Raw genomic sequence first — 23914 nt, forward strand, 5'->3', positions numbered from 1 at the left:
CATCCACCTATATATATATATATATATATATATATATAATATAGGTGCTTCACCCATTCCCATCCTCATTCGATGTCTATACTTCCTGGCACAAGTCACTGGAGAGTGGTCAGTAGTGGAAAACCTGACTAATTTTTTCCCTTCCCTAACCCAGAGGCACTGTAGCCAACTGAAGTTTCTGGACTGCTTAGCATAAACAGATGATCAAAAATGCATCCTGGTCTGAATGCCTCAGTTCCATAATATCAGTTTCTATTGTACAAGATTATTAGTAGGCTCCCCTGATGACGCAACCATTTTATCTAGTGAGCACCTGAGCCATCAAGATCATGAGGGCCCAGGTTCAATCCTCAATCTGGGCTAAATTAGCAATCTCAGCTGGAGCAAAAGTAGGAAAATTGCAACAGAGAAAGTGCTCCAACAATATTTGAAAAAGATTCCTAGGACCTAGTGTGGACTGTCTGATTGCTATTTATCCTCAAACTAGAAAATTAGGTTAGCTGGTAACAAACACGTGTTTATATATAAAGGGGTTATTTTGTAAATCTGCACTGTCAGCAGCAGAGGCTCCCTGCCGGTAACTCGAGGTGCATGCTGCCATCGGTCGGAAAATTGCTGGCCGCAGTGCACATGAATTTCCGACATGTGGTGTCGGCAAGCAGGGCTCAGTAGGGAAATTCTTAACATGGTGGGATTGAGCCATACAGACCAGAAGGTTGCAGGTTTGAACACCGGACTGTGCTGATCGCCACCTGGGCAGCAGCGAGATTGGCCTCAGCGCCCCAGGCTAGGAAGAGGACTCAGCTGGGGTTCCTGCTCCTATCCAGTGACCCCCGCTGAAAAAGTATAGGTGTGGATGTCAGGTAAGGACAGGATCAGAATCAGTCACAATGCCGTTCATGATAGAATACCCTGTGACTGCTTACTATACAAGCTATCACATGAAGGAGGACCCTATTGGTTAAGTGGCCAGTCCATTTGGAATCCTAGCATGACTCAGTGCATTCAGTAGCAATGGGGAGAAAATTGGGAGAAAACACTTTTTACAAAAGTATGACAAACATCAAAAGTAGACAGCTGTAATCAGGTGACCTCCATGCTACTTTTTATCTACAAATGCCATATTTTTATACATGTGTAAAATGTCACACAGATATTAGTTGTACTGGAATGTAAAGATGTAACAATAACGCAATGTGAGAAATTCCAAAACCTATTCCATTTCCTGATAAATTACTGGTCAAATGAAAGTCAGCCAGAGGCCTCGGCATAAAGACATTAGTTGAGTGGCTCCTGTCAGGAGCCAGACTGTCTCTTGCTTATCACATTAGAGACAAGCAGCACCAGCAAATCGCTCAGTAGCCAGATTCCCTTCAACTAAGTGTTTAACTGTACACAGATCAGCACGGGTTAGGGAAGGAAACTCAGTCACTAATGCCATTGGTGAAAACAGTCTTAATCTAAATTAAGGTGACTGACAGACAGATGTGGATTTCAAACTGGCTAATCTTGCAGTGACCTGAGTTCCACCAATACAGCAAAACACGCTGTATCATTTTCAAATCTGAAGTATTACAGAAGTTTTATTTTGCCTATTATGATTATTCTTGTTATATTAGTACTTTTCCTCAGGAAAAATTTATTTCAATGGATTCATTTCCAATATAGAAAGAACTCTCATTTATATAGTGCCTTTCATGACCTTAGGATGTCCCAAAGCACTGTACAGCCAATGAAATACTTGTGAAGTGTAGTCACTGTTGTAATGTAGGAAATGCGCCAGCCAATTTGCGCACATCAAGGTCCCACAAACAGCAATATAACAATCAGATAATCTTTTTTAGCGATGTTGGTTGAGGGATAAATATTGTCCAGGACTCCAAGGAGAACTCTCTTGCTCTTCTTCGAAGTGTCATGGGATCTTTTACGTCCGCCTGAGAGCGCAGACAGGGCCTTGGTTTAACGTCTCATCCAAAAGACGGATGACTGAAAGACAATTTTAATGATAAAATATGCATGACTGTAATTTCTGCATTAAATGGTCAGATTAGAAGGTATCAAAAGATTATACTTCTCTTTCTGAAAATATCGCTACAAATGCTTGTCTTCTGCAATATTTTCTCCAAAAACCAAATAACTTAAAGGATTGATATTCCTTAATTGGCATTCAACTATAGAGGCATTACAGCTGATCTGAATTGTGTCCAAAGTCGATCTCAATCATGTCCGCAGTCATACATCTTCTAACTAGGGTTAGTTGAAGTGTCAGAAGTGAGAACGCGGGCTAATTTCTCCATTCCTAACCTAGGGGGCCCGGGACCAACTGTATCTAGTTCAGCACAGAATCAGTTCCATTTTTATGATATTTTACTGTTTTTCCAACTCAAGGTCCATCACTTTCCACGTCAAGTTCCTTGTCCACAGAAAGATTAATGTGCAATCTGCTCCCAGGTCTTGAACTGTGCCACTCGATGTGATGATTAGGAGATGTGAGAGAGCAAGTGGGGAACTTGGCCACTGTTTGTACTTTCCTGAAGGAAAGGGAGGCACCTTACTCTACTGCTGATTCCCCTTTACAAGATGGTGATGGCAGAAACTCAGTATATATAGTTTCCGTTGTCAGCCATATTGTCAAGGGGAATCACCAAACAGATGCAAAATGGCCCGCTAAGGGAGGGAAAGATGGTGACCAAGTTCCCCAGCTGCTCCTACACACTTCTTATTGATCATATTGAGTGGCATAAGTCAAGGCCTGGGAGCAGATCATTGATTAATGAGACACAAAATCTGCTCGGTTTATACTGTGGGGTGGATTTGGCGTCAATAGTTACCTGTCCTGCTCAGACATAGGCAATTGCTCAGAAGTCATTAACATTGTGTGGAGGCTCCTTATGAGTTTCTGCCGTCATCATGCTAAGGGGAATCACTAAACAGGTACAAGGTGCCTCCCACTATCTCAGGGAGGGAAAGTTGGTGGCCAAGTTCCCCACATCCATAAACATCACTTCAAACTCGGACATTCGTGGTTAGTAAACCTATACTGATGTTGGGGAGGGGGTACACCATCCAGGAATAGGACAACGGCTGTGTTGGCCACCATCTTCAATTTACCTGCTGACACTTGAGGGTGACTGTCATCTGTGGAATCATATCCCAGTAAGGAGTCAATGCCTACACGAAGGGGGAGAACATTTTCAAGAAATGTGGTAACTCCCTTGTTGCCACTTTGGCTGAGATCAAATATTTCAGCAAAGCCAGGAATTGACCTCGGATCCTTCTTCTCTGTACTGCTCAATAGGACGCTATGAAGTGCATTAATACACTAAGCAATAAGGGATTTGTTGTCTTTTTGTAACCTTGTAGGAATTGGGATGTGTCCTTAAAAGCGGGATAAGGGAACTGGGTGGTGCTGGGAGTTGACACTGGCCTGACACCTCTGGGGGTCAGGATTCCAATCCAGCCAAAACCGACAGGATGAAAGTCTGCGCCGTTTGCTGGCTGTAAGAGAAGTATGTGAAATTTCACAATCCTGTTTGTACTTGGCCTGGGCCTACTGCACAAAACTGCTCTAATCTCACTCAGAGACCACAGGATGGCTGATGTCGGAAATGAAAAAGATGCCATATTGATACAGTACGGGGTGTTCTTCTGAAATTGGGCTGAGGCATGTGGTTGGTGCAGAGCAGAGAGAGTTTTACTCTACAATGAGCTGTGCTATTCCAGATCTGGGAGTGTTTGATGCTGACATTGGGTGCCATTCCCAAGCACATACCTCACCAATACAACAAAAAAAGCAAAATATAAATTTCAGCCAGGTAACAACTGAATTTGGGATCGAAAAAAGAAATCAACTAGGGTCTGCACTCCTAATCACTATTCAGTGACGTGTGTGTGTGTGTGTGTGTGTGTGTGTGTGTGTGTGTGTGTGGTGCATTAGAACAGGATCACGCTTGGCTGAGGTCTCCTTCATAGTTGAACAGTCTGCTGACATTCACTGTCCAGGCTCACACCCGAAGAAACAGCAATATGCCAGAGGGTTACTGGTGCCCATGGAACTTTAGTAGGAGTCAGCGACTTCAGAAGAAGAAGAAACTGAAGGAGTTAAAGTCAAAGACCATTCATGTCCATCCAACTGGATCCTTTATGATCTCTGAACATTCACTTTACAGTACCAACATGTCCTTCACATAAAAACAGCTCAGCTCAGTGGGTAAGTGCACTACGTGGAGTGGTACTGAGTCACGTAGACCAGGAATACCTTAGGCTTGATCACGGCCCTTACCGATTTAATTGATCTCAGTGGGGGCAGTAGTTGAGGACGCACAATTTTTTAAAATTCATTCAAGGGATGTGGGCGTCACTGGTAAGGCCAGCATTTATTGCCCATCCCTAATTGCCCTCGAGCAGGTGGTGGTGAGCCGCCTTCTTGAACCGCTGCAGTCCGTGTGGTGAAGGTTCTCCCCCAGTGCTGCTAGGTAGGGAGTTCCAGGATTTTGACCCAGCGACGATGACGGAATGGCGATATATTTCCAAGTCAGGATGGTGTGTGTCTCGGAGGGGAAAGTGCAGATGATGTTGTTCCCATGTGCCTGCTGCCATTGTCCTTCTAGGTGGTAAGGGTCGCGGGTTTGGGAGGTGCTGTCGAAGAAGCCTTGGCGAGTTTCTGCAGTGCATCCTGTGGATGGTACACACTGCAGCCACAGTGCGCCGGTGGTGAAGGGAGTGAATGTTTAGGGTGGTGGATGGGGTGCCAATCAAGCGGGCTGCTTTGTCCTGGATGGTGTCGAGCTTCTTGAGTGTTGTTGGAGCTGCACTCATCCAGGCAAGTGGAGAGTATTCCATCACACTCCTGACTTGTGCCTTGTAGATGGTGGAAAGGCTTTGGTGAGTCAGGAGGTGAGTCACTCGCCACAAAATACCCAGCCTCTGACCTGCTCTTGTAGCCACAGTATTTATGTGGCCGGTCCAGTGAATTATCTGGTCAATGGTGACCCCCAGGATGTTGATGGAGGTAATGCCATTGAATGTCAAGGGGAGGTGGTTAGACTCTCTCTTGGTGGAGATGGTCATTGCCTGGCACTTGTCTGGCACAAATGTTACTTGCCACTTATCAGCCCAAGCCTGCTTGTTGTCCAGGTCTTGCTGCATCCCGGCACGGACTGCTTCATTATCTGAGGGGTTGCGAATGGAACTGAACACTGTGCAATCATCAGCGAACATCCCCATTTCTGACTTTATGGAGGGAAGGTCATTGATGAAGCAGCTGAAGATGGTTGGGCCTAGGACACTGCCCTGAGGAACCCCTGCAGCAATGCCCTGGGGCTGAGATGATTGGCCTCCAACAACCACTACCATCTTCCTTTGTGCTAGGTATGACTCCATCCATTGAAGAGTTTTCCCTCTGATTCCCAATGACTTCAATTTTACAAGGGCTCCTTGATGCCACACTCGGTCAAGTGCAGTCACTCTCACCTCACCTCTGGAATTCAGCTCTTTTGTCCATGTTTGGACCAAGGCTGTAATGAGGTCTGGAGCCGAGTGGTCCTGGCGGAACCCAAACTAAGCATTGGTGAGCAGGTTATTGGTGAGTAAGTGTCGTTCGATAGCACTGTCGACGATACCTTCCATCACTTTGCTAATGATTGAGAGTAGACAGATGGGGCGGTAATTGGCTGGATTGGATCTGTCTTGCTTTTTGTGGACAGGACATACCTGGGCAATGTTCCACATTGTCGGGTAGATGCCAGTGTTGTAGCTGTACTGCAACAGCTTGGCTCGAGGCGCGGCTAGCTCTGGAGCATAAGTCTTCTGCACTACAGCCAGGACTAGTGGGGTACCGCAGGGATCAGTGCTTGGGCCCCATCTATTCACAATATATATCAATGATTTGGATGAGGGAACGGAATGTAACATTTCCAAGTTTGCAGATGACACAAAGCTGGGGTGGAATGTTAGCTGTGAGGAGGATGCAAAGAGGCTCCAATGTGATTTAGACAAGTTGGGTGAGTGGGCAAGAACATGGCAGATGCAGTTTAACGTGGATAAATGTGAGGTTATCCACTTTGGTTGTAAAAACAGAAAGACAGATTATTATCTGAATGGTGATAGATTGGGAAAAGGGGAGGTACAACGAGACCTGGGTGTCCTTGTACACCAGTCGCTGAAAGCGAACATTCAGGTGCAGCAAGCAGTTAGGAAGGCGAATGGTATGTTGGCGTTCATTGCAAGAGGATTTGAGTACCAGAACAGGGATGTCTTACTGCAGTTGTACAGGGCCTTGGTGAGACCACATCTGGAGTATTGTGTGCAGTTTTGGTCTCCTTATCTGAGGAAGGATGTCTTTGCCATGGAGGGAGCGCAACGAAGGTTCACCAGACTGATTCCTGGGATGATAGGACTGACGTATGAGGAGAGATTGGGTTGACTAGGCCTTATTCACTAGAGTTTAGAAGAATGAGAGGTGATCTCATCGAAACATATAAAATTCTAACAGGACTAGACAGACTAGATGCAGGGAGGATGTTCCCGATGGCTGGGGAGTCCAGAACCATGGGTCACAGTCTCAGGATACGGGGTATGCCATTTAGAACCGAGATGAGGAGAAATTTCTTCACTCAGAGGGTGGTGAACCTGTGGAATTCTCTACCACAGAAGGCAGTGGAGGCCAAGTCATTAGATGTATTCAAGAAGGAGATAGATATATTTCTTAATGCTGAAGGGGTCAAGGGATATGGGGAAAAAGTGGGAACAGGGTACTGAGTTAGACGATCAGCCATGATCATTTTGAATGGCGGAGCAGGCCCGGAGGGCCAAATGGCCTACTCTTGCTCCTATTTTCTATGTTTCTATGATGTTGTCAGGGCCCATAGCCTTTGCTGCATCCAGTGCCCTCAGCCATTTCTTGATATTATGTGGAGTGAATTGAACTGGCTAAAGACTGGCTTATGTGATGGTGGGGATGTTGGGAGGAGGCCAAGATGGATCAATTAGCCTCAGTTTCTCTGCGTTTGGTTGGGGAAGAAAACATCACCAAGGATACCACTTCTGATTAAAACCTGGTAACCTTTACACCGACTCAAACATGTAATGAGGACACAATTGAGCCACTTACTGTCCAGACTTCCTAATGAAAAATGAGCACATGAAAGAAGTAGCAGAGTGCTGCTAGCAGCTTTGGAACTGCAGCCCTACATGAGTCACCTCTTTTAGAAGAGCAAGAGTAAAGGGAAGAAGCTGCTTTCAAGGAGGGAAGAATTCCTAGTGGTCATGGTACTGAACTAGCAATCCAGTTCAAATCCCCTAAAACCCCAATTAGTTAACTAATGTCCTGCAAGGAAGGGAATCTGTCACTCTTACCCAGTCTGGCCTACATTTCACTTTGGTCCCACGCTACATGTTTGGCTCTTAATGCCCTTAGGGCAACTAGGGATAGGCAATAAATACTGCATTTGCCAGTGTTGCCTAAATCCCAAGAACAAATAATTTAAAATAATGTCTAGGCTACGGACACACCCATCACTATTGCTATTGAACTGAAATTTTCTTATTTCCTTACTCAAAGGTTAATAGTGGGCAAAGCTCTCACTTCTAAACTGTAGTGCAGTGACTTACCCAACTACCACTTACTGCCAATGCTCTGACAATGTCAGCATGTCTGGCATTGGCATTATGAAACTTTGAACATTCGGTGCCAGATTTCGACATTGTGGCCAAGAGTAACTTGATGCACAAACCTCAACTTCTTCAAAATGGCTTAATTTGAATGATGCAACTCAGCTTTTTTGACTGATTGTGTAGCCACTAGTAAACTTCCCATGTCCTGCAGCTGCCATTACAGATTAAAAACAATTACGTGTAAAACCTAGCCCCAATTATACGACTGTCTTTTCTGCTTTAAAGTGCAGTGTTTAATAGTGATTAACTTATTCAGACACACTTGAGTGCAATCTCTTACCACCGCAAGCTCATTTTTAAGCTATCTGAAATGTAAGAGGATTTAGATCAGACTACAGTTGACTGCATCCAGCCTCCTCCTATGGCTCAGTGATTTTATCCATTGAGTAATTGACCCTTACTGTGCTATCTTGTCCGAGTGGCTATTCTTCCTGTATCAGATATACAATTGTAAACAATTTTACAACACCAAGTTATAGTCCAGCAATTTTATTTTAAATTCACAAGCTTTCGGAGGCTTCCTCCTTCCTCAGGTAAGGAGGCTTCCTCCTTCCTCAGATATACAATATCAGCAGACAATTCAACTAAGGTGAACATTACAACCATGCCCAATCCTATCCTCACCTGACCTGCAACATAGGTGCACTTTCCGTCACTGGAGAAGAACCAGGAATGGAACTTTGTTGATTTTTCCTCTCCCTACCCCAGGTTACTGGGGTAAATTGCAGCGCTCCTACCGTCGTCAGTTTCAAGCATTCACAAAATCAATTCCTGTTAAAGTATTCACTCGGAAGTAAGCCAAGCCCTTGTGTCATAAGGCTAAGCTCCATTTCATGCAGGGCTTGTTTTTCTCCAAAGATTCCCATCTTAAACACTTTGCATATCCCCTAAAACCAGGCCAACATAGTTGAATTGCTTCCAGACATCTAGCAACTCCCATCTTGAGCTGGCTGCTTGGAGGAATTTGACAGCAGCCTAAAGGGACACTTGATCTTCTGTCATTATTGGAAAATACTTCTGTGTTTTAAACATTTTTCTCGCTGTACCATTTTCTCCCAGAGTCACTGATTTCAGTTGGAGATACTAGTCTAGGTTTCCAGCTGCCCTTTAACAACTCCCCCAAAGTGGCCTTTCTCCATGTATGGGCATGACAGGCTAGTCAACCAGAAGGGAGCATCATGGCTGAGCACAATCCTGTCCAAAATTCATACAGGCAGAGTTACTAGTTGAGGTTATTGGACAGTGATCAGGAACCCTGGTTTATTTATCCTGTTCCTAGCCCAAGGTCACTAAGGCCAACTGTGGTTGCTCTGACTGAGATCAGCTAACTCAGCACAAGCTGGAGACTGAATCAGGGACCTTGTTGGTTTGTATGGTGCAATATCACTGGGTAGTGCACTTACGGTGGAAGGAACTTACGATGAACCTTTATAAAACTCTGGTTCGGCCACAACTGGAGTATTGTGTCCAGTTTTGGGCACCGCACTTCAACAAGGATGTGAAGGCCTTAGAGAGGATGCAGAAAAGATTTACTAGAATGGTTCCAGGGATGAGGGACTTCAGTTACGTGGATGGACTGGTGAAGCTGGGGTTGTTCTCCTTAGAGCAGAGAAAGTTGAAAGGAGATTTGATAAGAGGTATTCAAAATCATGAGGGGTCTAGACAGAGTGGAGAGAGAGAAGCTGTTCCCATTGGCAGAGGGTCGAGAACCAGAGGACACAGATTTAAGGTAACTGGCAACAGAGCCAAAGGCGACATGAGGAAAAACTTTTTTAAGCAGCGAGTGGTTATGATCTGGAATGCACTGGCTGAAAGGGTGATGGAGGCGGGTTCAACTGTGGCTTTCAAAAGGCAATTGGATAAGTACTTGTAGGAAAAAAATTTGCAGGGCTACAGGAAAAGGGCAGGGGAGTGGGACTAGCTGGATTGCTCTTGCAGAGAGCCAGCGCAGACTCGACGGGCCGAATGGCCTCCTTCTGTGCTGTAACCATTCTATGATTCTACCAACTAAGCTATCAGTAGAGCCTACCTGGCTTATGTTTAATGGTTAAGATCAGGAACTCAGTACATGGAGTGACAGCCTGCATACTGCCACTGTGCTCCAAAGTGCTGGCTACAATTGCCTTACAAATCACCATTTAAAAAATTACCTTCACTTCCTTAAGTCTCTCTCCCCCCCCACCAAACTGCAGTCCATGCTCAATGCCCCTCAGAGGTAAAGGTAAACAAGCTACATCAGATCTCTATTAATGCCATTCTGTTACCAGTCCACAAGACCTGTGACACCAGTCCTGACTGACTATTCTATCATTTTCAGTCTGTCCACATGGCAGAGAGCCTTGCTGAGGGTTGTAATTCCTTCTCAGATGATGCTGGGAACTCAATGTGTGGAGCATTGTGGATAATTGTTTTTTTTTCTGATATTGTGCTCACCACTGATAACGTTGGTGGAGAGAGGGTAGAAAAGATAGGAACATAGGAACAGGAGTAGGCCATTCAGCCCCTCGTGCCTGCTCCGCCATTTGATAAGATCATGGCTGATCTGTGATCTAGCTCCATATACCTGCCTTTGGCCCATATCCCTTAATACCTTTAGTTGCCAAAAAGCTATCTATCTCACATTTAAATTTAGCAATTGAGCTAGTATCAATTGCCGTTTGTGGAAGAGAGTTCCAAACTTCTACAACCCTTTGTGTGTAGAAATGTTTTCTAATCTCACTCCTGAAAGGTCTGGCTCTAATTTTTAGACTGTGCCCCCTACTCCTAAAATCCCCAACCAGCGGAAATAGTTTCTCTCTATCCACCCTATCTGTTCCCCTTAATATCTTATAAACTTCGATCAGATCACCTCTTAACCTTCGAAACTAGAGAATACAATCCCAATTTGTGTAATCTCTCCTTGTAACTTAACCCTTGAAGTCCGGGTATTATTCTAGTAAACATACGCTGCACTCCCTCCAAGGCCAGTATGTCCTTCCGAAGGTGCGGTGCCCAGAACTGCTCACAGTACTCCAGGTGCGGTCTAACCAGGGTTTTGTATAGCTGCAGCATAACTTCTGCCCCCAAGATAGAGTTTAGGACTTAGCCTGGCCAAAACCATTCATTTGCCTGGCAGTGATTTAGCTAGGACACATACATCTTGCACTCTTCCTCACTTTTAGCAGAATTCTGGCTGGATCGTAAATGGGACATAGAACTGTCAGATGCCCAATTCCATGCTCTCTCCACCCCAGATAGATCTGCTAGGTTCACAATGTACTAAATCGTTGGAATTTCGGGGCTCAATTATGTAAATGCTGACTGGAACTAACGTGTATCTACTGATTGCTCTTTTTTATGCTAGTTTCCAAAATGCGTTCCTGATCTCCTTTGTCTTTTTGTTGCTGTTTTTCCCATTTCTTTGATCTCCCCAACTTGGTACTCCAGAGACAGCCTGCATTCAATTCCTTTATTTGATGTTAGAGTGAACTATTTTTTTTTCAAGTATATTTTTAAAAAGGCATTACATAATGCTAATAAAAGAGATTATTGTTTTATTTAGTTTGTATAATCTTTTCCTGCCAATTGTCTCCACTGCTCTCCTGAAGCACGGTTCCACAAGCATTGGTTGCCTTTGGCTCCTCACTCAAAGGAACATTTTTCATGTGAGATATAAAATTGTTTATATAATTACTGGAAGAAAAACTTGTAACTTAGTCCCCTCTCCATACCACAAAATAGGAATGAGATGATTTGGGCTGCAATTACTATGCTATTGGAAAAATTGGGAAAAGAAAGTATTAAGCTATGTTAAGATGTAAACTAAATAACTTATCTTTTAGCTTGACAGTTCTTTAAAGTCTGTTTTTCTTATTTTATTTTAAAAAGTTTGTTTGCCTCCTAATTCAAGATTCCAGCCTATTTCAAATTCGAAACAGACACAAGGAAAATAGGAATAGAAACGTTACCTGTCTCCATGGTTCACATGACGTCACAGCTTGCTGCTTTTAAATACTCCTGCATTTTATCTTGAGTTGACCGCTGAGGTATACGGCTCACTACCGGAAATCTCACATCTAGGATTTGTCCAATGTTGACAGTTTTGCAGAGGTGAAAGGTGGAATCGAATCCCACTGTGTTGCTCAGTACAGTATTTATGGAACAAACAAATGGTGGAACAAAGAGTAGAGGGGAAATTCTTTGAAAAGAATGGGTTTAGTTTAGTTGCCCTGTTCTAAAGGGGGGGGGGGGTGGATTTAAGGAGGAGAATGTCATGTTTGAAATGATTGGTGGGGAAGAAGTTTCTTTTTGAAACTCTAGGAATAAGGTAGCATAGTACTTTGGAGTGCCAATGGCTTGCCTCACAGAATGGCAGGATGTAGGCTCTTGTTCACAGTCTTCTACGGACTGAATCCATGAATTTATCCACGACATTGGTGAAAGGTGTTCAAAAGCGGGCAGGTACTTTCCAACATGGAGGGCAGATTTTGCTTTTGAGGTAAAGTTATTGTTGCCTTCAAATGTTGAGCCTAATGGTCCTCGGTCGTACAAAAATAAACCCTGTAATACCACGTCTATTGTCCAAATTAATTCTATCTGCGTAAAAATAGCTGCTGTGAAGGCTTTCAAGTGTTCTAACTTATCCTAATACTTATCTCTCAGCCGATATCCGACAACCACCAGACTCCAGTTAAGAGTCACCAGCACAGATAATCCATCAAAACCAAGGACAAATCAGTTCAGTTCAAAGCTGCAAAGGCAAATTTTCACCTATCTCACTATATCTAAATTGCTCTAAATGAGGCTGGGACTGTCTCCTGTGGAGACAATTGAATATCTTAAGCTGTTGTTCCATTCAGTTTCAAGTCTTAATGCATATTAGTATCATTATCTCCTCACACAGGCACAGAAAATAAAGCTCAGCTCCTTGTCAACTCCTCCTTTCAGCAACTGCTTTGTGTGTGTGTGTAGATTTTGTAAAAGCACCCTTTCAGTGTTAAATTCTTCAGTGCTACTTCCCCATATACAACAATCTTAGGTTGAACGAATATAGTCAATGGTAATTGAATCAGTCTGAAGAGTAGGCAATTATGGAAATACAGTACTTGAACCAAGCAGTTAACATTTATTAAAAATGAACTCAAATTTTCTTTTTTTTAAAATTTAAAACAATTTTTTTTTATGGCTTTTTTTCATCAAGATGAAGAATATCAGTTTTGAAGAATGAGAATCTTTCCACTTTGAACATCCAGTATTTTCCATATCAGATGTATAATCTGGATGCTGAGCATCCCAGGAGGGCTCCTCGTCAAGATAAGGTGGTAAACAATTCCACAAATAAATCCGACCCTAGTACTTACCTGCGGTGAAGATTTTTTGGTGAGCTAGGTGTAACAAAATTGTAAAGCTATTCTTTATAAATATATTGCATCTAGTGCATAGAAGAAATCCTTCTCCTTGTTATACACATACATGCGCTTCTAGCAGAGTTGGATAGCAGTCAGAATCAAAAACCCTAGTCAATTTTCCCAAGCCCCAGCCTAGGGGCATAGAGACTCATTATCGTGCCCGTCTTCCCAATGAATTCAGCACAAATCTGAAACCTTCCTGGTTTATAGCATGCCATACAACTCCATCTGGTGGATTTGCCAATGAGCCATGATTGCAGTGAGGGGAGGTGTAGCAGAAATCCAGTGCTCTTAACAATATTTTTAAATATAAACCCCCTTGTTCTTCTTCAAATAGTGCCATGGGGCCTTTTACGTCCACCTGAAAGGGCAGATGTTTAACGGTCTCATCTGAAAGACCTGACCGTGCAGCACTCCCTCAGTACTGTGCTGAAGGATCAGCCTAGATTATGTGCTCAAGTCTCTGGAGTGGGGCAAGAGTGCTGCCACTGAGCCGAGGCTGACGCATGTAATGTGATTGCATTGGAAAAGTACAGTAAACAAAACAAAAATAAAGCACCTTCAAATGGCCAGCAGTTATCAAAGTAAAAGTGACATTGTTGACTTTGGCCAACTATTTACTTTCAAATTGCTCTATTGGTTTAGATGTTTAAATTGAGGCCCCAAGAGAGCTCAAATTGAAATCCCCAACCTCCCTACACTAATGTCTTCTGCCTTTCCAAATCAAACCCTTCGGAGACTGGAGATTTGTTAATGATGACTACAAGGCAACGGAATCTGTCTCTGGCAACTAAAGGTAGATCTAGCTCAATCAGGCCAAACATTGCCATGTTTTATTCTCCTCAGCCAAAACAGTCTATTACCGTAGGACATTCTGGCAGGTAAGGGCTACCTTAGGCTCCTTCTTTCACTTCTTTGCTTTGCATACATTTTCATTACGCCTATTTATGAAGCGCCGTGGGATATTTTTTACACTGACAGTGCTACAAAAATGCAAATTGTTGTAAGTGATGATTTAACTGTGGCTCATAAGCACCATGAAAACACTGATCTCCGATTTCATTGAGACTATGGAAGTCCTATACTTCTCATTACAGAGTGTAGATTCCAGCATGCATGCCACTTTATTTAAAGTGAAAAAACAATCATAATGCTAATACTGTGCTCGATACAAAACAATGGAAGTGTTTGGAACCTAAAATCCATGTTAGACCTGCACTGGGATTCTTTACATCATCATGTAAAGAAGCTCTGCCTCTCCAGTAAAGCTGTCAGGCAAACTTCCATCCAATCCCACACACACATTTTCTTTTTATTCCTCCAATCTTCTCCCCGCCTCTCATGCAGATTTTGGCTCTTTCGGAAGCATGGTTTCCATATCTAAGTGGCTTTTCTCCATTGTGAGTCCAGATATTGAGTGTCGGCAGGCTGGTCCACATTAGGGGGCATCACTATTGATCCTGCCCTTACCCAGTGTCCACTAACATGTACTTTCTTAGCAGGGGTTTCTGGATAGTGATCAGGGCTGAGAATATTAGGCAATTTTCCCTCCCCTATCCCTGGAACGCTGAAGCCAACTGTAGCACTCCTACTGTCATCATAGTTGAGATCCACTAACTCAGCATAGACTAGAGATTGAACATCAGTCATCCTGTTTTATATGGATGAGGTACTCACTTGGCAATGCATATACCAATTCAGCAATTGATTACTAATCCTGGTGATTTTGAACACATCACAAAAAGTAAAACGGTAAAAGGCAGAATGCTCACCTTCAGTTTATCTTTGGGCAGTGCCACAGCTCCCTGTTTGATGACTTCCAGAACTCGTTCTACTGACAGGTCTGTTCCTGCCTGCTCCAGTCGAAGACTGAAGAAGGTGATCACCTACAAGGTAAATGTGATCAGTAATCAAGCCTCTTGTTTCCTAAACATCCCAACCTGCACCCAACTGCATTACTACGATGAACAATAGCATCTCTTCCCAACTTCGCAAATGTTTTACGTAATGTTTTATGTACTTGTTCCTTTTCGCATTTCTGCTATGGAGTGCGTGCCCAAACACGAACCCCCTTGCCTACATTATTGGTCAAAAGCATTGGAACCTGACAGCTCATTCAATGATACTTGGGTTAGGTGTAGCAGTCATAAAAGTGTTCTTCCCTCTATTAACCTAACATGGTATCTCGCATTCAAAACAGCATCCCCTAGTGTATGGGGGAGTATTTTTTTCCCATCTCTCAGACAAAAATGGTCCTTGTTTCTGAGTAATTAAATGTATTAGTACTAATTTGACAGAATTTTCAAGTGCTTTTGTGGCAAGTATGCCACCTACACAATGCTTATACAAGTTTGTATGTGTACAATTGCTTTGGTGCTGTGGAATCTGCTCCACAATGTAAGCAGGGTGGATCCCACTGTACTTGCTGCCAAAACAAACAACTGCTTCTATGAGTTTTTGGTAAAAGTACGACAGATAAGATAGAAAGTTCATATAGAAAGGGAACACAGAATTACACGTTAACTAGATATTCTTCTTTGCCTAAGAACATGCAAATTATATAAAGAAAAAAGGATGTCCTATGAGTAACATTTATCAAGTGATTATCAATAGTTAATTATCGGGGAGTAACATCATCACTAGTATGCATTACAGAACATAATTTTCAGAAAATACAGAGCACATGAAGTAGCTTGTCTATACTATAAAACAGTTAATCATTGGTGGGCAAACAAATAATATCTTTTACTAGTGTAATACTGCAAAGAACATCTACAAAAATCAAGTGGGAGTGGCTCTTGTATAGATTTTAACACTAAGCATTAGTTTCCCAAGCGGTTTTTCTGAAGATACACATACAGTACGTTAACCCCGTTGGAATTGGGCGAGGTGCAAGTGAGAGGCTGTAGGAAGTCCACTGGGTTAGATTGTATTTGTGATAGCTGGGTGACAAACAGTTGGAGCCGGTCTCCATTAGCCCTAATTGTTTTAGCGACAGCAGAGGGGTACCACCATAGGCTTGGGGTGTGAGAAAGCAAATGTCTTTCATCAGTTTAATAACTCATCAGAAGATGTGTAAGTAAATATAACTGCACACACTGATTTAGGCTGTCACTTCAGGCCAGTCATTTCAGAACTGTATTTCCCAATTACAATTTTATTTTTCATGAGATTGCTATTTTTTTCAGATTGCTAATTAAAACTGAAAAAAGAGCATTTTAGCGGTGATTAAAGATAAAACCCCATTTATAGTGCATTTAGACTACAAGTTTAGCGTCGGTGAAAACGTTTTTGTTTCACACCGATGCTAAACTTGTGAAGTGTAAATTAGGTATCAAAGTCTGAACTGACTCCAGCGAAGTGAGACTACCTCATCCAGAGTGACTCACCACTCTTTGCCTCAGTGTCAGATAGGGCCTTGAATCTGGATTCAGGCTGCATTTAAGCTATAACTGCAGTATCGGTGCAAAGCAAAATTGAGCCCTTTTGTACTTCATCCAACTGGCACCTCCCCTCCCCCCCCACTTCATGTGTGAGCCTCAAACAGTGAGTGTTGACACACTAATCAACTGTAGGGACATCACAGCTATAACTTAATCCTGTCCCTACTCAATGTCCACATGTGCATACTTTGCAGCAGAAGTCACTGGATAATGTTCAGGAGCGGGAACCCTGGCTGATTTTTTTCTCATTAGCTCAGGGGCACTGATGCCAATTGTAAGTCCCAAAATAATATATACCAAGTGGTAATCATCCAAAAACAGCCTTATGGAGATTTACCATTTCCTCAACCCAATACAAACTATCACCCTAACCCCTTCTGCTCTTTCTCTCCAAGGTTCCTAAACAACTCACCCCACAAGTTGGAACCCTCATTATCTTGAGGATCAATTTGTCAAACACATTCTTCCGGCTTCGCAGCATACGCAAATTTCTGCTAATCCAAGTACTCTTCCATAACCATTACCACACCCGTGCCCAGTTCAACAACAACTTGCATTTATTTGGCGCTTTTAACGTAGTAAACCAGCCCAAGGCACTTCACAGGAGCGTAATCAGACAAAATTTGACACCAAGCCACATAAGGAGATATTAGGACAGGTGGTCAAACAGATAGGTTTTAAGGAGCATCTTAAAGGAGGAGGGAGAGGTGGAGAGGTTTAGAGAGGGAACTCCAGAGCTTAAGGCCTTGGCAGATAAAAGCACGGCTGCCAATGGTGGAGCGATTAAAATCTCCACTGTACTCGACACTCCAATGAACAAAATCTTTTTTTGCTTTCAAGTCAGTGTATGGCCTTGCCTCACTCCGTTTATGCAATCATCAGCCATACCCACAGGACACACTCTCCATTCCTCTGACTCTAGATCACTGTTTGTTCACCGCAATTTCATCCTACAATCGGAGAATGATTCTTCAGCCTTTACGCCCGCTGCCATTTGGAACTCTTTTAAAAAAAAACGCCTTGATGTCTCCCTGCCTTACAATGCCTCCCAAAGATCTCTCTTCAAGTGAGCCTTGATTCTCCTCCCCCACCTCCAATTCCATTACTTCCTGTTTGGCGTTCACCTCTTCCACCGTGTAAACATGCGAGACGCAAACAAGAATGGCGATGCTTTATAAATGTACACTGTTGCTCTTCTGTCCAGCTACATTTGAGGTGATTGAAAGTCCGCATCTGCTCCTCCTGGGTTCTAAACCCTGCAGAGGAATGCTACCACCGTGCTAAATGGGATAGATTCAGAACAGATCTAGCAGCTCAAAACTGGGCATCCATGAGGCGCTGTGGGCCATCAGCAGCAGCAGAATTCCAGCACAATCTGTAATCTCAAGGCCCAGCATATTCCTCACTCTACCATTACCAACAAGCCAGGTGATCAACCCTGGTTCAATGAGGAGTGTAGAAGAGCATGCCAGGAGCAGCACCAGGCGTACCTAAAAATGGAGGTGCCAACCTGGTGAAGCTCAGGACTACATGCATGCTAAACAGCGGAAGCAACATGCTATAGACAGAGCTAAGCGATTCCACGACGAACGGATCAGATCAAAGCTCTGCAGTCCTGTCACATCCAGTCGTGAATGGTGGTGGACAATTAAACAACTAACGGGAGGAGGAGGCTCTGCAAACATCCCCATCCTCAATGATGGCAGAGTCCAGCACGTGAGTGCAAAGACAAGGCTGAAGCTTTTGCAACCATCTTCAGCCAGAAGTGCCGAGCAGATGATCCATCTCGGCCTCCTCCCGATATCCCCACTATCACAGAAGCCAGTCTTCAGCCAATTCGATTCACTCCACATGATATCAAGAAACGGCTGAGTGCACTGGATACAACAAAGGCTATGGGCCCCGACAACATCCCAGCTGTAGTGCTGAAGACTTATGCTCCAGAACTAGCTGCGCCTCTAGCCAAGCTGTTCCAGTACAGCTACAACAGTGGCATCTACCCGACAATGTGGAAAATTGCACAGGTATGTCCTGTCCACAAAAAGCAGGACAAATCCAATCCGGCCAATTACCACCCCATCAGTCTACTCTCAATCATCAGCAAAGTGATGGAAGATGTCGTCGACAGTGCTATCAAGCAGCACTTACGCACCAATAACCTGCTCACCGATGCTCAGTTTGGGTTCCACCAGGACCACTCGGCACCAGACCTCATTACAGCCTTGGTCCAAACATGGACAAAAGAGCTGAATTCCAGAGGTGAGGTGAGAGTGACTGCCCTTGACATCAAGGCAGCATTTGAGTGAGTGTGGTACCAAGGAGCCCTAGTAAAACTGAAGTCAATGGGAATCAGGGGGAAAACTCTCCAGTGGCTGGAGTCATAACGAGCACAAAGGAAGATGGTAGTGGTTGTTGGAGGCCAATCGTCTCAGCCGCAGGGCATTGCTGCAGGAGTTCCTCAGGGCAGTGTCCTTGGCCCAACCATCTTCAGCTGCTTCATCAATGACCTTCCCTCCATCATAAGGTCAGAAATGGCGATGCTCGCTGATGATTGCACAGTGTTCAGTTCCATTCGCAACCCCTCAGATAATGAAGCAGTCTGAGCCCGCATGCAGCAAGACCTGGACAACATCCAGGCTTGGGCTTATAAGTGGCAAGTAACATTCGTGCCGGACAAGTGCAAGGCAATGACCATCTCCAACAAGAGAGGGTCTATCCACCTCCCCTTGACGGCATTACCATCACCGAATCCCCCACCATCAACATTCTGGGGGTCACCATTGACCAGAAACTTAACTGGACCAGCCATATAAATTCTGTGGCTACAAGAGCAGGTCAGAGGCTGGGTATTCTGCGGTGAGTGAATCACCTCCTGACTCCCCAAAGCCTTTCCACCATCTACAAGGCACAAGTCAGGAGTGTGATGGAATACTCTCCACTTACCTGGATGAGTGCAGCTCCAACAACACTCGAGAAGCTCGACACCATCCAGGACAAAGCAGCCCGCTTGATTGGCACCCCATCCACCACCCTAAACATTCACTCCCTTCACCATCGGCGCACTGTGGCTGCAGTGTGTACCATCCACAGGATGCACTGCAGCAACTCCCAAACCCGCGACCTCTACCACCTAGAAGGACAAGAGCAGCAGGTACATGGGAACAACACCACCTGCACGTTCCCCTCCAAGTCACACACCATTCCGACTGGGAAATATATCGCCGTTCCTTCATCGTCGCTGGGTCAAAATCCAGAACTCCCTACCTAACAGCACTGTGGGAGAACCTTCACCAGACGGACTGCAGCGGTTCAAGAAGGCAGCTCACCACCACCTTCTCAAGGGCAATTAGGGATGGGCAATAAATGCCGGCCTCGCCAGCGACGCCCACATCCCATGAACGAATAAAAAAAAAGTGATAGGATTTGACTAGTCACTAAAAACACTTCCTTGGAATGACATTCATCATCAGCTAGGTACACATATCTGGGCATATCACTGTACCTAACATTTCCCTTTAATGTAATGGGGTAACAAAGTAATGTTTGCAGATGTACACAAGGCTTTTCTATTTTCTAAAATAATCCTAAATTTTACTTAAAATAAAGTTGCAGCCCAGGGTTGTAATGGCAATACACCAACCATTATGCTGGATTAGCAGGACAACTAACACATAGAATCATAAAATGGTTACAGCACAGAAGGAGGCCATATGGCCCATCGAGCCCATGCTGGCTCTTTGTAAAAGCAATCCAGTTAGTCCCATTCCCTCTTTCCCCGTAGCCCTGCAAATTTTTTCCCTTCAAGTATTTATGCAATTCCTTTTTGAAAGCCACGATTGACTCTGCTTCCACCACCCTTTCAGGCAGCGCATTCCAGATCATAACTACTTGCTGTGTAAAAAAGTTTTTCCTCATGTTGCCTTGGGTTCTTTTGCCAGTCACCTTACATCTGTGTCGTCTGCTTCTCGACCCTTCCGCCAATGGGAACAGTTTCTCTTTATTTACTCTATCCAAACCCTTCATGATTTTGAATACTTTTATCAAATCTCCTCTCAACTGTCTCTGCTCTAAGGAGAGCAACCCCAGCTTCTCCAGTCTATCCACGTAACTGAAGTCCCTCATCACTGGAACCATTCTAGTAAATCTTTTCTGCACCTCTCTAAGGCCTTCACATCCTTCCTAAAGTGCAGTGCCCAGAATTGGACACAATACTCCAGTTGCGGCCAAACCAGTATTTTATAAAGGTTCAACATAACTTCCTTGCTTTTGTACTCTATGCCTCTGTTTATAAAGCCCAGGATCCCATATGCTTTTTTTAACTGCTTTCTCAACCTATCCTTCCACAGTCAAAGATTTGTGCACATATACCCCCCTGACAAAGATTTTACTCTGAATGGGCCAGTAACACTGTTGGGTCACTAACATCTTTGTAACAATACAATGCATGTATAATTTGTAAAGGAACATAGGAACAACAATATGCCATTCAGCCAATAAGAAAGGAAGATTATGCTTGATAAAGTTCTTTGAGGCGGTAGCAGATATGATTAATGGGGGAAATGCAGCAGATATACATGGACTTTCAGAAAGCCTTTGACAAGATACTATTGGAGAAGATTAAGGGATATGGAATTAGGGGTGAGGGTAGCAAATTGGATTAAGACTCGTTAGAAGGGAGGAAACAGAGGGTAGGAGTTAGGGACATTTTCTTAGAGAGGTTAAAAGTGGGTAGTGGTGTTCCACTGAGTTCTACTGATAAGATGGTGGAATAGGCAAAAATGTGGCAGATGGAATTCACTGCTAATAAATGTGAGGTTGTGCATTTTGGTTAAAAAAAAGTGATAATTATATTTTGAATGGGGGTGGCTTGGTGAGGGATTTGGGGGGGTTCAGGTTCACAAGATATTTAAAGTAGCACCTCAAGTGGATAACTGCATAGAAAGTTTATGGAATACTCGGTTTTATGGAAAGAGATATAGAATATTAAAGTTGACGTGTAACGGTGAATCTATAGAAAACGTTAGTAAGACCACAGTTGGAGCACTGCGTACACTTTTGAGCTCCATACTATAAGAAGGATGTTGAGGCAATAGAGGGAGCAAAGCACAGATTCACTAGATGCTGCCTGGTATGCAGAAATACAAATACGAAGAAAGACTTGAAAAATTGGAGCTGTTTTCATTAGAACAGAGAAGATTAAGGGATGATTGGATAGATGTTTTTAGAATTGTGAAGTGGACAGAGTAGATGAAAACAAACTAGACTAAATGGTACAGTTTTAAAAGCGGTGCAGGAATAGAGACCTGGTGGTATACGTACACAAGTCTTTGAAGGTGGCAGGACAAGTTGAGAAGACTGTTAAAAAGGCATACGGGATCCTTGGCTTTATAGATAGAGGCATTGGGCCAGATGTTAGCAGGGCTGCGGGTTCTCGGCAGGGGGGCTATCGGGCGCGTGGGTAATGCGCCCGGTGAAATTAGTCAGTTTCCCACGCGATTGTAGGATCCAATCCACTAATTGGATCCACTTACCTGCTCCTCCGGGTTCCCCACTGCTGATCTGCACGTCGGGCGGGCTGCGCATGCGCAGTACAATCTGTCAGCTGGAGGCGCTCTATTTAAAGGGGCAGTCCTCCACTGACAGATGCTGCAACAAATAGCAAAAATTACAGCATGGAGCAGCCCAGGGGGAAGGCTGCTCCCAGTTTAATGATGCCTCACTCCAGGTATCAATACATGGGGTGAGGAGGAGGGGGAGGACAGAGATCTTCCTCCCGGCGTACAGGAGGAAGCGGCCTGCCTCTGCCACCAGGAAGGCCTGGCTCGAGGTGGCAGAGGAGGTCACCAGCGCAACCAACATATCGCCCACCTGCATACAGTGCAGGAGGCGCTCCAATGACCTCAGTAGGTCAGCCAAAGTGAGTACACGTAGTCTTTCCCCTACACTCCGTCTGCCACATCACTGCCCCCACCCCACATCTCCTTCAGCACTGCCAACACAACTCTGTCACATCACCCCTCATACCCACTCAAACCTCATCCTCATCTTACCTCCACCTACTCACCTCGCCAGTACTCATCCCGCCACTACCAATCAACCCAATCCTCATACAATCTCATGGCTCTCTCCCATACTCACCCTCTCGTGCATCTCTTTCACGGCCAGCCTCACTACCTGTGCTGCAGCCACAGGGCATGCATCACATATGTGCAGCAGGCAGCGTAAGGCAAACGTGTCGTGAGCATGAAGGGGATGCACAAGGGTGTCTGAGGGTTTGTCATGGGTGTTACTTATATTACTTATTATATTGGCACCACTACTGCCATGTCTTCGCGAATCCTGTCTGGTTTGTGCAATAATGCCCTCTCCTGAGGATCACTATGAGGACCCACAACTGATGCCACCCATTGTGTCACTGCAGAGTGGGTGTAGGTGTATTTGCAGGGCTCTTCTGTACAGATGACTGAGAGACATCGGCGATGTCCCCGGTTGCACCCTGGAAGGATGCGGAGGAGAAGTTGTTGAGGGCAGTGGTGACTTTGATAGCGACAGATAAGAAGATGGTGCTCGGGCCAGCCAGGAGCAGCTCGGCATGAAAGAGGCTGCAGATGTCCACGACTACATGTCGAGTGACTCTGAGCCTCCGTGTGCACTGCTGCTCAGAGAGGTCCAGGAAGCTGAGCCTCGGTCTGTGGACCCTGTGGCAAGGGTAGTGCCCTCTGCGACGCATCTCTCTCTGCGGTAGCCCTCCCTCCTGCTGTACAGGTGGATGTGTCACAGCACTCTGTTGTGGAGCTCCACATGTCAGAGGTGGACGGCGTGGATGGTGAGGCTGGTGATGCTGTTCGCCCTCCGAGGAGGTCATGACTGCAGCTACGGCGGCCCCCATCCGCAAGATGTACATCTGAGGGGGTCCGCAAGGTAGGTACATGTCTCTGGACCCCGGGGTAAGTGTGCAGGTTGGTGACTTTGACTGTCAGGAGGAGGGTGGTGGAGGCCAAACTTTGTCCCAAGTGACAGAGTGGCCTCCTGCAATGGGTGAGGGTCTCCCCCCACCACCTGTCAAATGGACCTTTGCAGCTGCCACAGGCTGACAGCTGCAACACGTCCATTTGACCTGGGAGTGTTTCCCCCAGTGTGGGAAACAGTCCCAGTTTGCTCTAAAATCCCACATAATCCTTTAATCAGGTCAGTTAATGACCTGAAATACCTAAATAAATACCTTCAAGTGGAACCCCGCTGGCTTTAATTGCCTGCGGGATTCCCACCAGCGGGGGCTGCGCGCGCACGCTGGCGCGTCAGCGGGGAACCCGGAAGTGCGCGGGTTCGGGACGGGCTCCGGTACCGCGCCGGGATTCTCCGATTTTCAGAGGCCCCCCCGCCAGGAACGCACCCGATAGCGGGTGCTAA

At 44.8% G+C, this 23914-nt stretch overlaps 1 protein-coding gene across 3 annotated transcripts in view; it reads right to left on the bottom strand.

Annotated features, from left to right (window-relative positions):
* dym (dymeclin) overlaps positions 1 to 23914 on the bottom strand; it is a 412070-nt gene that overhangs the window by 30250 nt on the left and 357906 nt on the right. For all 3 annotated transcript variants that reach the window (XM_067983422.1, XM_067983431.1, XM_067983440.1), the window contains exon 16: positions 14834 to 14947. In XM_067983422.1, coding sequence (XP_067839523.1) covers positions 14834 to 14947 — 114 coding nt within the window. The remainder of the gene's footprint in view (positions 1 to 14833; positions 14948 to 23914) is intronic.

This window comes from Heptranchias perlo, chromosome 1 (assembly GCF_035084215.1).
Source record: "Heptranchias perlo isolate sHepPer1 chromosome 1, sHepPer1.hap1, whole genome shotgun sequence".
Taxonomy (NCBI): domain Eukaryota; kingdom Metazoa; phylum Chordata; class Chondrichthyes; order Hexanchiformes; family Hexanchidae; genus Heptranchias; species Heptranchias perlo.